This window comes from Quercus robur, chromosome 5 (assembly GCF_932294415.1).
Source record: "Quercus robur chromosome 5, dhQueRobu3.1, whole genome shotgun sequence".
NCBI classification, from domain to species: domain Eukaryota; kingdom Viridiplantae; phylum Streptophyta; class Magnoliopsida; order Fagales; family Fagaceae; genus Quercus; species Quercus robur.
In genome coordinates this window covers 62,312,073-62,327,030 of record NC_065538.1, presented here as the reverse complement: position 1 = coordinate 62,327,030, position 14,958 = coordinate 62,312,073, and the positions used below count along the sequence as shown (strand labels likewise).

Below are 14,958 nucleotides of genomic sequence, written 5' to 3'. Positions count from 1 at the left end.
GTACAATATAGGTTCTCTATTTAAATTCAACACATAATTGTATCAAATTTAATTGTCCTTGGAAAAAAAAAACATTATTTGTTCTTCATTGGTTAATACAACATCTCTTAAGCAAATATGCACACATACATACACTTAGGTTGCATTTGGTATTGGCTTAAAAAGCCAACTTTTTTTTACTATTTTGCTCTTTTTTTTTACTATTTATGGGTCCAATTACACTTTTATGTACTATTTATGGCTTCATTATGCTATTTCAGCTACCTTTTAGCTTTATCTACAATACTTTTAGCAAAAAATTTCAATTTCAGCTAAATAAGTTGTTCTCAAACAAACTCTTATGTATTTGAATTTAATTACCTAATACCTTGTACCTAAAAAAAAAAAAAAACCTAATTTTCTATTCAATGAATTATGACTAATTGTAGTATTAAAAAAAAATATGGTTTATATATACATATGCATGTATTGTCATATGTGTGTGGGGGTTTGCCTCGACTAACTTATTAGTATCACAACTTGGTCCCAAACAAAAATTAATAGCTCTGCCCTTACTGTTATTACTGTTCATTAGGATTTGGAAAGCACACAACAATGGAGGCTGCTTACATGAAAAAATGAGCAAAAATTCCTTTGAAAGTACCAAAGAAAAGCAATAACAGAAACATAAGATTCAACCAAACTAGAAATTAGTATAAGACACTCTAAAATTTTGAAAGATAAAAAAATAACTGTCTTTCCACTTGAAGACAATTCCATGTCATTGTTCACATTCACATAGAAATCGAGTGTCATAATGTACATAGAAAGTCATCTAGTATTAAACTGATGATTAGTTGAAAACAACGACAATATAGATCTATAGAAGGCATGTGATTGTAGTGTCAGATATGATTGCTGACATTATAGAATGCGTATCAACTCTAGTTTTAGGCGAGATGACCGACAACTAAGCCATAGAGAAACAAAGAGTTAAGTCTGGTGTATCCAAGTGATGGCACACCATGGCAGAACATTTAGTTTAGTTGAACAATTTGGTTTTATGCTCTCTGTTCTGGGCCTCGATTCTTAGTAATGATAACAAGTCAGCTTGGACTCATTGTTATATCGTCAGCGAGAAACTTCACTCTATTTTTATTTCATGAAATGAAAATGGTCAGATGCTAAGAACGAAATTTTAAAACCTACGAAAATAAGCCTCACCAAATTGAAGACATTGTATGGCAGAATAATGCAATAACCTTAAATGTAATCTACAGTTGCTAATCCAGGATAATTCAATGATATCATTTTGAGTTGACAGTGAAAGATTAAACAGGACTAAATAAGATAACTCCACACAACTGGTGCAAATTTACATAATATATTACAGACAACCCAATGTCATGATTCCCAATGCTTAACATATAAACAATATGCTAAATTTCAAAAAGTTTTGCTAACCAGATTACAGACACCAACAAACACAAATGTACATCAAACTAATGACCCTGATCTTGAAACTTTTGACAAGGCATCTTCAAACTGGTACAACATCAGTCTTCTCAGAACTTAAGCTTGGTGGGATGTAAGATTTGAAAATTAGTTCCATATCATTATTAGGAATTTCCTTTGAACCGCGGAGAGCAACTTCCAGAGGTGTGTCACAGAAAAATCTGTAGAATTTCTTATGGCAGACAAAGCCAAATATCAGGGACGGTATGATGAGTGTAATTATGAATGGTGCATAGTAGAATTTCTTCACCCCAAAGTAACCAAACATAGTAACTTGGTGTAATATTAGAGCTGCAAGGATGCGATTATGCATGTGTGGCCACATCCTTCCATAGCTTTCATAAGATGGAACATAAACATTGAGTACCTGTCACATAAAACACAAGAAAGAAAGCTAAATTGACATGAGAATAAAAAAAGGGCAAATAGCTGAGCATGCTAGAGCTCAGCAAAGAGATTGGTAAAAAAATAAATAAATAAATTCAACAAAAATAAATTAACTTTACCTGATTTCTAAGAATTAGCCATCCCAGGCCAAAGTAAACCATACCAAATAGGATAATAATAGGAGCTATAACAGAGTAGCAGAGGACAATTGTGGCAATCAACATGTCACCAGGAACCCTAGTTCCATACTTAAGATCTCCTGGAAGCCAAGCTTCCTTCAGCTCAGCCTCAGTCTTACAAAGATACCTCTTCTTTAAATGGAATATAATTAGAGGAACTATTCTGGACAATTCAAGACCATAGCCAACAAAGAACCTGGAAAACAAAGAATTATTAAATTAAATGGAAAGTGACCTCTTGCAAGCAGATAGGTATGCAAAAATAAAAGACCAAATAATGTATTAAAAAAAAAAAAAATTCATGAAGACAATCTATCTCATCAAAATCCTGATCCAAAAAAATGGGATAAGCCAGATTTTGATACAAAGGGTGCATTGGGACCAATAGAAATAATATAGTTCCATTTATTTTCCATAACCTTTGAGTCACAAAAAATCGTTATCCCTCCAGATCATGATCAAAACTCAAAAGAACAGCCTTCTCATCAACAAGAACCTTTTTTTTCGGTGTTACAGAATACAAAAGAAACCATAAATATAAGAAATGCAAAATCATAATCTTACCTCAAGGCCACATAGGTCAGGAAGAACGTCGCATTGAGTGGCAGTTTATTCCCTAGTAAGGGAACTATAGAGTTAGGATTCTTCTCAATGGTCTTCAATGTACCGAACAATGTTCCACCCACCGACACTCCAATGAACACATCTAACACTGTAAAATAAAAATATTTCCCTGAAGAAGCTCTTACTACATGACTCTCAGAGGGTATTCCCTCAGCCTTGGAGAGAAAGTGAAGGAACTTGGGCAGCAAAGCCAAAAAAATAATGAGTGCAAGCTGAGGGAGGTAAGCTTCCAACACTGTCTTGATCGCGTCCAAATTCACAATTGACTCTAAAAATGGTAGATATTTCTTCAAATTTTCCAGTGTTGTGAAAGCAGAAATAAATCCAATTGGAATCATGAAGAAAACTATCGTCAAGGCCACTATAACATAAACGACATATTGTCGTACTTGCCTCTGATAAAACTTGATTTTAAGATTAGTCCATATCACTTGACGAGGTTCAGGAGCATTTGAAACTGTCCATTTGTCAACCATTTGAGAATGTAGACTCTGAGCTGCAGAAGCTGCAATCACCCTGCTCTTGAAGAAGACCAGAGCAGCATTTTGCTGCTTCTCTCTGAGAGTGACTTTTCGTTCCGATTCCAGTTTTGGGGTTACTTCTTTAATCTTCTTAGTATAGTACTCTATGCTATCAACTTTTTTACCAATCAGACCAAGGAAGCCAATTCTGTTAGTGGGCCTTGCTCCTTCTGGTTTGCCAGGTTTCTTTGACTGTGCATATACTGCTTCAGCATGGGCAAGCTTCTTCTTGCACCCTTCTAACTCTTTCCAAAGTTTGTTCACCTAACAGAATCAATCAATGTTATAATAGCATATACCACCACCAAAAATGTAAAAATACACCATAAACTGTTCGAGTCAAATGAGATAATCATCTGACCCATGGTATATTTTCTAATTCATCTTGAATGCTAGCACAATTCAGTTTCAAATGAAATATTGTCTTAAATTTGAACCTTCAAATATGATATATCTATGTATTATAATAATAATTTACTTAGTATCACCGAAATCTGATAAATTATGATAAAGTAAATTGCTCGGACAAATATATCGCTTAAAGTGCATAGATATAAACAATTCTGTAAGTACTGTGCAATATTTAACAGTCAAATTAATGCACAAAAAAAAATACATAGCAACTCAATGCCTTACCACTTTGTTATCTGTGACCACCATTGATCTGTAAAACGTCTTCGGATAGATACTTTCAAAGTATGAATCAACCTGTTTTTGTCTTGTTTGACCTGCAGGGACTGGAGGTATGTCTCTAACAAGAATGGCAAATTGTTCTGGTTTCAGTTTCGCTTCGTGATTCAAGAGAGCTTTAGCTCTCAGTCCAGAGACATGCTTATAAGCCTTCCACAGCAGGTAATATGTGACAAATGAAACCCAATAAGTGGCTATCAGAAATGCCCACAAGCGAGGACTCTTCGCCTGCCATTTACAATGAAACACAGAAAACTGAATTCAGAAGAAATGATCAGGAATAGATAGCTAACTAACAAACAAAATAGAAAGCCATTTATAGTTTGAATTCATTAAGAAACGATAGATTAGTTTGATGGCACCACCAGCTCTGCAAATTGTGCCCCTGATTCCCTGAACATATTCATTTGATATGTATGAAATATTATTTGGTGGTTGAGAAAATTTACTATATGGACTTTGACAAGATTAATAAATGTCCAAGTCCTATTGATCATTTGATATCCTATGTCCTGAGGCCGAGAGAATAAAAGAAACGGAACTATTCATCCAGATCATGAAAGGTAGTGTAGAATACTTTAACATTTCCCATGTATGAATAGTCAAGATCGCTGAAAGTCCCATTGGTTTTGGCTGCTGTAGACTTCACGCTATCATCAGTGGCAGCAACTGGTAGAAGAACCGGCAGCAGCGCTATGCCAGTTAAAACCAAGATTCCAAACACTGCAGATTAATTGGGAAAAGGAGAATATAAGAAATTTGTTTCTTTTCTCTGGAAAAGGTAACATGTTTTGAGATATAAGTAATGTATGGCTAACATATTAATACAACCTTTAGTTTAAGGTTTGGACAGCAAAAGTGACATTCACTCATTCCCATTAAGTTGAAATGTTGTATAGAACAACTGATGTTTAATGCTACCATAAAATGACCTAACCATTGCATAACACTGAAAAACTACATGCTTCATTATCTATCTTATCTTAAGGATTTTCATTTATCATATCATTTGTATGTTTCAAAGATTTCAGATTATCATTTATTCAATTAAACTAACAATAACTTTAGTCATTCATTGGTTAAAATATGGGTATACAATGTGGTTTTACTTAAAGATACTAACCTATATTACACACACACATGTATATGTCTGTAAGTATGTCATTCTAACAAGAAAAACAATTCAGTGAGGCTAATTGCAATAGTGTCACACACCAAGACAAACGTTCTAGTGACAAGTTTATGATTAAACAAGTCCACTTGCCACTCGGTTATTTATTTTATGATTTGATGGAGGAGGCTCTGCACTTCATAGTGCCACTCAAAAGGATAGATTATATTAACCACTAATGAAATTCCTTTATTCCTTTCTTATTTGAAAATGAAAGTCCTACATCCCTTTCTTATTTGAAAATGGAATTCCTTTATCCCTTTCTTGTTTGAAAAGATAATAATATAACCAAATACAAATGTCATACTCAATGTAAAAGATTCCAGTTTTATGGGATTGGAAAAGGTTGTTGGTAGGCAGTCTTATCCTCAATTTTAAAGAGACTAATCTTGACTTTAACCCATGACACATTGCTTGGGCCAAGGGTCCTTGTCATCACACCTGAACCGACCTCTAACATAACCAAATACCGAAGATTCTAAAATTACATACACAATGATGCGTTTTTGCAAGCTATTCTACCATTCCAATTCCTCAAATATCAATACAGATCACAACATTTGTGCCTGCTAAATATCTCAACAGTCAAACTACAATATTGAGGGCAATTATCAAAAGATTGTATCTTGTAATCCTAGGTAGACATTTGCAACTACTGCACACTTTGACTTCTCCAAAAATATATTTTGCAACTACGTCCTTACTTGAATCACCTCCCACAAACTTTCCTTATACTATTGCTTTATTGTTAGACAAAGTTTGATTCCAAACTAGTCTAAAACTATCTTTTTCAACTCATTACATGGCAAATATAAGACTATCTATGTGAATTTTTTAAACAAGTCACACTACACATGGATGATCTCTTCAATTACCACAGGATAGATTAAACTTTTTCTAATTTTAAAATCATATAATTTTAAATCTTAAACAATAGCTTTATAATAATCCTTCCCAAAAAAACAAAAACCAACGTAAGTAATTTGTCTACAATTTAATTCAGACCTGATTCTAAGAAGAAGAAAAAATTCACATGAATTCCGCCGCAAGGAAAACTCAATTGACAATAGTTTTAAGAATTATTTTAGGACCACAACTATTATCACACTTTTTCTTTCCGTAACTAACCTATCTAGTAATCTACCACTTTCACATTAACCTACAACTTTTCTTTTTCATCATTCATGGACAGCCACATAGAATAATCGTGGGAGAGATTGTGATCATAGAATTCTATTGTAGTCCTACAAGGACTTGACCAAAATTACATACAGAAAGTGACAGAGTGAGAGAGAGGCAGAGACAAACCAGTCCTCAAGAACACAAAGTAGACAGCAGTGTCATATCCCGACATGTCGATGATGTCCTGTTCCGTAGAGGACATAGCCTCCCGGATCCAAGCAAGCGGGTTCCGGGTACTGGACCCTCCTTTGTATGGACCCAAACCCTTCAAGATCCGATTCGGGTAGTATATCATGGTGTTCCCTGGCTTCCTCGACAACCACGTGTACAACAGCATCAAAACCAGGAATATCACAAAGGACGTCCCTAAGGACGTCAAGAACGAACTGAAATCCATCTGGGTCTCTCTCTAAAACTCAAACAAACAATCTAAATTTGTCTCTGTCTCTGTCTCTCTCTCACAAAGCATGAGTGAAAAGAAGGTTTATGAGTGTATTGGAAATGGGAAAAGCCGGTTGATGCATCATTAAAGAAGGAAAGAAAAAGATAAAGAGGAAAGAAGATACTGTAATGTAAGTATGAAGATTGACTGGAGGAGGTGTTGCAGTCACGATTCATTGCCAAAAAAAGCAATGCCATATTCTTCTTTTGAAAGATAAAGAGCTCAAGAAAAGAAAAAATGCCTTAAGGATGATTTGCTGGCTGTGGAAACGTGGGGTACTCTTTGATTTGCTTTGCTTTGCTTTTTCAGGCTATTTTTCTTTCAGTCTTATGGAGGTAAAGGTATGTGGAGGTGACTAGCAAGCAGTAGACTCTGCAGAAGGATTAATGGAGAGTGATGCGATAGAAACTAATGGCAAAGAACGCGTTGGCCAGGTCGTCAAGGAGATAAATCGGCCGCAATCAAAGACACCCCTGAGGTACATGACATTGATGGAGGACATAGATGTTGCAGAGGTTGGAAGGATCGAGCTAAGTGGAGCCGTGGAGGTTGGAGTTGGTCTAGCTATGCATGGTCGCAGATGCATGATATAAATTATAATTCACTAGTGTACATTACACTTTCAATTAAATTTAAACAGATAAATTTAATTTAATTATAATAAAGATAATTTTTTTATAAAAATAATAAAGATAATATTGGTTAACATAGCCATATATTCGAATTTAATTGAAAATTTTACTCTATCTAAATTATACCTAACTTGTACTATCAATTTTTTTTTTTTTTTTTTTTGAGAAGAAGTAAAGGAAATTTTATTCAAAATAAAACTCAAAGGTCTTTTCGGAATACATCATCCAAATCATTAGGTAGCTCCTAGCCATACATTTGTGTCTGCAGTTAAAAACAGGATTTCTTTTTCTTTTTTAACATATACAACTATATAAGCCTACAAAAACAGGATTTCCCCCTCCCCAAATTTTTAATTTGAGTTAGTACATACTACTCACATAACCACATGTTTGAATTTAACTGAAAAAATTTACTCTGCCTAAAAAATTATACCTAACTTTTATCATTTTAGAAATTCTTTTTAACATATACAAACTATATAAGCCTACAAAACCAGGAGTTCTCCCTCACCAAATTATTAATTTGAGTTAGTACATACTGCTCTTAAAAAATACACGGGCCAATTGCACTTTTTTTTTTTTCTTTTGGTCTCAATTTTCATTTATTATTATAAAATTTGCTACTGTATCTAATTTATTTCTTTGAAGAATTCATAAATTCCATTGATTTTTTTATTATTATTATTATAATTCAATTTAGTTGAATTTTGATAGTTTATATTGAAAATAAAAATCTGCAAAGTTTTACCGTAAAAACATGAAAGATCATTATCAAATATAATTTTAATATGAGACACTAAGTTTCTTTTTATATATACTTTTGTATATGTTTAATATCAAACAAAGCAGCTTTCTTTTATACTAGTTGTTAAAACATGATAAGTTCTTAAAAAAAAATTATCTAATAAATATATATAGGTAAAATTTATGCTTAGTTCCTTATGTATCATATAGTAGGTTTTTCATTTAAATTCAAAGACATGGTTGCATGAGATTTAAATTTCCATAAAATATATTTATATGTGTTATATTTAAATATATATATATATATATATATATATATTAATATATATGTCTCTATGTGTGTCTAGGGGTTGTCTTAACTATTATACATATAGTATCACAACTTGGTCTCCAAACAAAAATTAGTAGCTTTGCCCATGCTATTTGTTGAGGTACAAATTTTTGGTCCTTAATTTCATTAGCCCACTCACAAAAATTACCCATATAAGCTCATAAACTATTTTGAGTCCACATAAATATTTCCCACCTATTACTCAAATATTTTCATGTTATTGGGCTCTCACAAATATCTCCCACATTATTACCCAACTTGGGCTCTCACAAATATTCTCTATATAAGCCCCATAAATTATCTTGGACCCTCTCACACATATTACCCACATATTATCTAACTTGGATTTCCACAAAAAAAAATACTTATCATATTACTACCAAGATTGGGCCACAAAATTATACTATCTCCACAAAAAAGCCCAAAAACATTTACCTTGTCAGAAAATCCAAAAAGCCCAACAAAACCCCCTCTAAAGCCCATTATGATACGACACCTCTAAATCCCGTTACGATACGGCATTCTAAAAGCCTGTTATGATACGGCACTCTAAAAGCCCGTTACGATACGGCACTCTAAAAGCCCGTTACGATACGGTACCTTTAAAAGCTGTTATGATATAGCACTCTAAAATCCCATTACGATACGGCACCTCTAAAGCCCATTACGACACGGCACTCTAAAAGCCCGTTATGATATGGCACCTCTAAAGCCTGTTATAATACGGCACCTCTAAAACCTATTGCTACACTGCATTCTTACTAAGTCCGTTGCTACATAGAAATATTTTTACGAAATCCTACAAAGCCCAAATACTAATTTGGCACCTATTTTACAAAACCCAAATGCTATTTTGGCACTTATTTTACAAAGCCCAAATACTAATTTGGCACTATTTTTACAAAGCTCAAATACTAATTTAGCACCTATTTTACAAAACTCAAATACTAATTTGGCACCTACTCTACAAGGCCCAAATACTAATTTGGTACCTATTTTACAAAGCCCAAATATTAATTTACAAAGCCAAAATACTAATTTGGCACTATTTTTACAAAAACTCAAATGCTATATTGGCACTTATTTTACAAAGCCTAAATACTAATTTAACACCTATTTTACAAAGCCCAAATATTAATTTGGCACCTATTCTACAAAACCCAAATACTAATTTGGCACCTATTTTACAAAACCCAAATTTTATTTTGGCACTTATTTTACAAAGCCCAAATCCTAATTTGGCACTATTTTTACAAAACCCAAATACTAATTTGACACTTATTTTACAAAGCCCGAATACTAATTTGGCACCTACTCTGTAAAACCCAAATACTAATTTGGCACTATTTTTACAAAACCCAAATGCTAATTTGGCACTATTTTTACAAAAGCCCAAATGTTATTTTGACACTTATTTTACAAAGTCTAAATACTATTTTGGCACCCATTTTTACAAAACCCAAATATTATTTTGGCACTTATTTTATAAAGCCCAAATATTATTTTTGGCAACTACTCATAAAGCCCAATAATACTTTGGCACCTATTTCCAAAAGCCCAAATCTTATTTTGGCAAAAAAACCTATTACATTACGCTCAAAATGCCCAAAACTATTTCTTGGCAAGAACATATCTTCATATACTAAAGTCCCTAACTCATGGGAAATATAAATTTCTCATCTTTCAAAATACTTATTTCACAAAATTTATGGGAACTATGCTTATTTTTCCATAATCAACTAACTATAAAAGCTAATGTATATTACCTATGGCAAAACTGGGATGACCAAGCCCAAAGAAGCTCAACTACAAAGCCCAACTGAGCCAACCCAGTCCATATATAAATCTCAGCAGCTAAAGCTCACGTGAGCTGTCCAGTTAAACTTCAATACTACCTGATAGTTGGAGCCCATCACCATCAGTTCCAGCTTGTCCAATCAGAATCAAAAAAGGGACACATGTCCAATAAGGGTTAAACCCTTCCTTGCCAAGCTGAATTTCATCATTTCTCATGTGACATAAAGCTGAGGTGACATGACAAAAAGCTGCGAAGCTTCAGCCAGTTGTATCTCCTTCCTTCTCTAACTCATTTGGTCAAGCATCAAGAGCAACCATAACCAGGCCATGAAAGATTCTGGAACAACATGAAATCAATTCATTATCATACCAAAAACATGTACTTTCTGATTCATGGACCAAGCACATAAACCTAAATGAGGAAAACTTAGGGAAATGTGGTTTGGAGGGCACCAAAGGGATCCCAGCAGAGTTCCCAACGTATGGCTCCAAGATTGACACCTAACTTGGGGTGATACAATCTGCCCTAGGGAACTCTGGCTCTAGCAGCAGCAAAACCAAGATTATTAGCCTGATACATGCTTTAATCCCATCAGCCAAGGCCAAATCAACATATAATGCTAGGCCAGAATCCCAGCTTTTATTACCCAAAACAGCAAGAACATCCTAAAGCTAAGCTTACTACTCTTGGCCAAAATCTTAGGAACGATTCTCTAAGGATTTTCTGAAGATTAAGGAAGATTTAGCAAAGATTATTTGCTAATTACCCCCCCAAACTCAACTATAAATAGAACTCTCCACTGATCCTTCAGGAAGGACACATATACACTAAAAGACACACTGATAAAAAGAGCTCTTCCTCAACTTCTTTGCCTAAACCTTCTCGAAGCTCTGGCAAAGTGCTGAGTTCTTAGTTTCAAGTTTAGAAACTAAATTCTCTAGCTCCTAGCTCACAAATACTCCTCTTACCCCTATTCATAAACACTTATTTGTCCCCAACAGAAAGTCTTTGCAACTTCACTCTATACTCTCACTCATTACTCATACTACTCACAAATGACTTTCTACTTACTACATATACTATATTCCCAAGCATGTCTTGGCACCATAATGATTTTGCTGCGCTAGCTGGGATCTCTCTCTCTCTCCCTTCATCCTACACTAAGTTTTTCTCATTACTTGTTATAATGGAGTCCATAATATTCATTTACTCATTTACTATTGAAGGTTGTGATGTAACTATCACTATAGAATTTTTTCCTCATATTGTTGTGTTAGAAGACTCTTCTCCAAAGCCAATGGTTGATGAGTTTGAAAATATGGATTCTTTCCTTAATCTGTGAAATAGCTAACAGCTGGAGATTTATTTTGTTCTATCTCATTTTAACGCTAGGCTGTTTTCTGTAGAAATATTTTATCACTGCGCTATTTCTTATAGTATGCTTTTAATCATGCTAATGTGTCTGTTGTAGGAGTTGTTTATGGGTCATTCTTTTGAGCCTCCAACCCAACACAAATCTTATTTGTTGGAAGGAGAAATTTTTTCGCCCCTGACACTGTTATGACTGCTGATTGGGCTTTGAAAGCATACAAGTATACAACATTGGAGGCTGATGACATGAAGAAATTAGCAAAAAATCCTTTGGATGCACTTAATAAAAGCAATAACAGAATTTTAAAGTATCTTGTGATAATGTGAATAGAAAGTCGTCTAATATTGTACTGATGGTAAAGTCATTATAGAAGACATGTGATTGTAGTTTTAGGTATGATAGCTAACATTATAGAATGCATATCAACTACAGTTTTAGGGGTGATAACTCAGCAGCCACGTTCATAGAGAAACACAAAGTCAAGTATGGTGTATCCAAGTGATGGGTTACGAAAAATTATCTAATGAAACAGTGTTATGAAACATCTCTCTCACAACATATGGAAAAATTATTGGATGTTCCCAAAGCACCATGCCGTAGCGCTCCTTTCTCTCTCATTCATGATGGATCTCACCATAAATTTACTCCAATTTGTGTGGGTCTCGCACATGAATTTCACATATTATGAGAAAAATGTTTCATAAGACCATTTTATGAAACTTTCACCATGGCAGAACACTTATACTCTCTAAACTGAGAGAAAATAAAATGTGTTTTAGATATATGCATCCTCACACTCACATGAGGGTGTGTCCCACACATGTGGGGGCCACCCTCATGTGAGTGTGAGGATGCATGCATCCGAAACACCTTATACCACCTCTTAAACTACACCTCAATTCCTCGTAATGATAACCATACAGCTTGGATTCTTTGTCAAATCATGAGCAAGAAACTCTAATCTATTTTTATTTTCTGAAATGAAAATGGTCAGGAGCTAAGAAGAAAATTTTAAAACCTAGGAAATTAAGACTCACCAAATCGAAATCACAGAGCCAGCATACCACCTAACTTTAAATTAAATTGCCTTTCTAAAACATTGTATGACACAATAGTGCAATAACCTTAAATGTAAGCAACAGTTTTCTTCACAGTTTCCTTAAAAGTGTTTTCGTCAATGTGCATGTTATATGGTTTTCAATTGCGATTCAAATCCGTTTTCTTCACACTAAGATTTCAAATATCACTTTTCCCTTTGATATATAGTTGAAAAAAAATTTCCTATTAACCAAAAAAAAAAAAAGTTTTTTTCCCCCACTTTACATCGAGTGTTCAACTTCAAAGCCAAAATTTGAATTTTCCCCGTGAAATAGTCCAATAGTGTCACTCATGACTCAACCTTAAGGATTTTTTTTTTTTTCTTTTTTTAGGCAACCATAAGGATTTTGACAACAATTAAAGTTTACAAACATTGCTTCACATAAGATTATCATCAATTGCCCTACTACTGCATTTATTTTAGCTGGATCATCTTCCACATTTTCAAATTTAGGCATGCGGTCAAATTTGAAGATTTGGTGAATTACACCCAAAAAAAAAAAAAAAAAAAAAAAAACCTAAAAAATGAACTCTAAAATGTGGGTTCACATTCGTGCCCAGAATACTTTTTTGTTGAAAAAAAATAAAAAACAAACAAATTCTACAAACACTCATTTAAAGTATCAGGGGCTTATTCAGTTATTCTCATCATCAAAAAAAGTATTAAGGTCTTATTTTATTTTTTTCCTTTAATTTTCATTTGTTTTTGCCATCTTTAACTCATAATTTAGGAGCATTTAAAATATATATTTGACTTTAAATCACGATTTCAGTGCAAAAAGTGTGTGTTATGTACATTAGTACATATATTGATCAGGAAGTCCATTTATGGAGGAAATGTTATTGGGTTTCTTGTAAGGGGGAAAATTGTGGAAAAGCTCAAGTGCAGTTTCTCAAATTCTATTAATGCTGCTTCTCAATGAACCATGAAAGATGCTTGGAGTGCCTATCAAAATATACAAAATCCTACTCTTAACCTATTCATGTTGCCACCTATTATCCAATAACATTCTCAGTTACAATTACCGTTCTTGTAACATCATAAACCAAGCTTTTGCTCCAGACACATCATAAAAAGATCTTAAAAAGTAACGCTCAAAATCCAAAGATGAAAAATATGACTACTAAATAAGACACAAGAGCATTAAAATTAGACTGAATTCTGGTTTAAGGGTATACAAACACACTTAATATAATTCCTAGAGTTCTTCACAAAATGAACATAGTGGTGAATTTATACAATGTGGGGCTTGAACCAACTCCAGCTTTCTTCACCTTCGGGCAATATGGACACCATATATAGCCTCAAGATCATTTTCAAGGCTAAAAACACACTCATCTCCAGGTTGAATGAGATTCGCCTTGTTAAAATCTTTCCATCCGCTTGTCAATATCTTGAAATTGGGTCTCTCATGGTAGAGTACTGGCCACATTCTCATAGCTGAATCTCGCAGGTAGACAACCTTCCTTTCCATTTTCATTCTTCCCTTGTGAGAACTTGGCAAGCATGTGGGCAACTCCTGCATTAAGTAGTGTTCGAGGAAGGTAAAAATAAATCAGTAGATACAGAAAGACTCACCAACACCATGCCATTTACTGATCAAAAGGTTGTATTTAAATCTTTCAAATGAATAAGCGCGCATTTGTGTGTGTGCATTCGTTTACATATTGTGTTCTACAAATGATAGTGTTAATGTTTCCATTTATTGACTAAAAGGTATGATTTAAATCTTTCTGATTGAATTCCAGAAAGCATGCCACCAGCAAGATTTAAATTTTTCATTTTTTAATTACATAATTCAACCTATAAAACAAAAGTCAGTTACGTAATTCTGTCAAAACAGTAGAATTGATTATAAAGAAATCAGCAATAGGAATGACAATATATAGGAAGAATAACAGGATAACTGAAACAAAACGCAACAACTGCAATTTGTGACAACATATATGGTTGATCAAGATCAATATGGTTGTGTAAGACCAGTTAATTAAAAAGCAGATAGTAACAACATAAAGAAATGCTAATACTCAATAGGCTAATCAATGAATAACATACAAGAAAAGATTAATCTTCTGTGGCCACCAAACAGGAGACAGTGGGACTGGGTGTACTCTGTGAAAGAACCCCAATTGGGTCAACAGGTTCAGCTTTCACCGCTATATGACCTTTGTCATCATCTCCAACATTTGTGTCAGCACTCTGAATATGCTCCTCCTTGATCACCTTTGACTCCTTCCCTGCATTTTATTACAAGCCAAGTTATAAAGTAAAAAATACTAATAATCAAAAAGA

The 14,958-nt window shown here is 33.9% G+C and overlaps 1 protein-coding gene across 1 annotated transcript; it reads right to left on the bottom strand.

Moving 5' to 3' along the window:
* Nucleotides 1-1,296: 1,296 nt before the first annotated feature.
* LOC126726599 (CSC1-like protein ERD4) lies at nt 1,297-6,762 on the bottom strand. The gene is made up of 6 exons (XM_050431882.1): nt 6,375-6,762; nt 4,473-4,618; nt 3,842-4,123; nt 2,625-3,469; nt 2,001-2,256; nt 1,297-1,861 (listed from the first exon to the last, which is right to left on the bottom strand). The coding sequence occupies exons 1-6, from the start codon at nt 6,643-6,645 to the stop codon at nt 1,520-1,522; spliced, it is 2,142 nt and encodes a 713-aa protein (XP_050287839.1). The 5' UTR covers nt 6,646-6,762; the 3' UTR covers nt 1,297-1,519.
* Nucleotides 6,763-14,958: the final 8,196 nt, after the last annotated feature.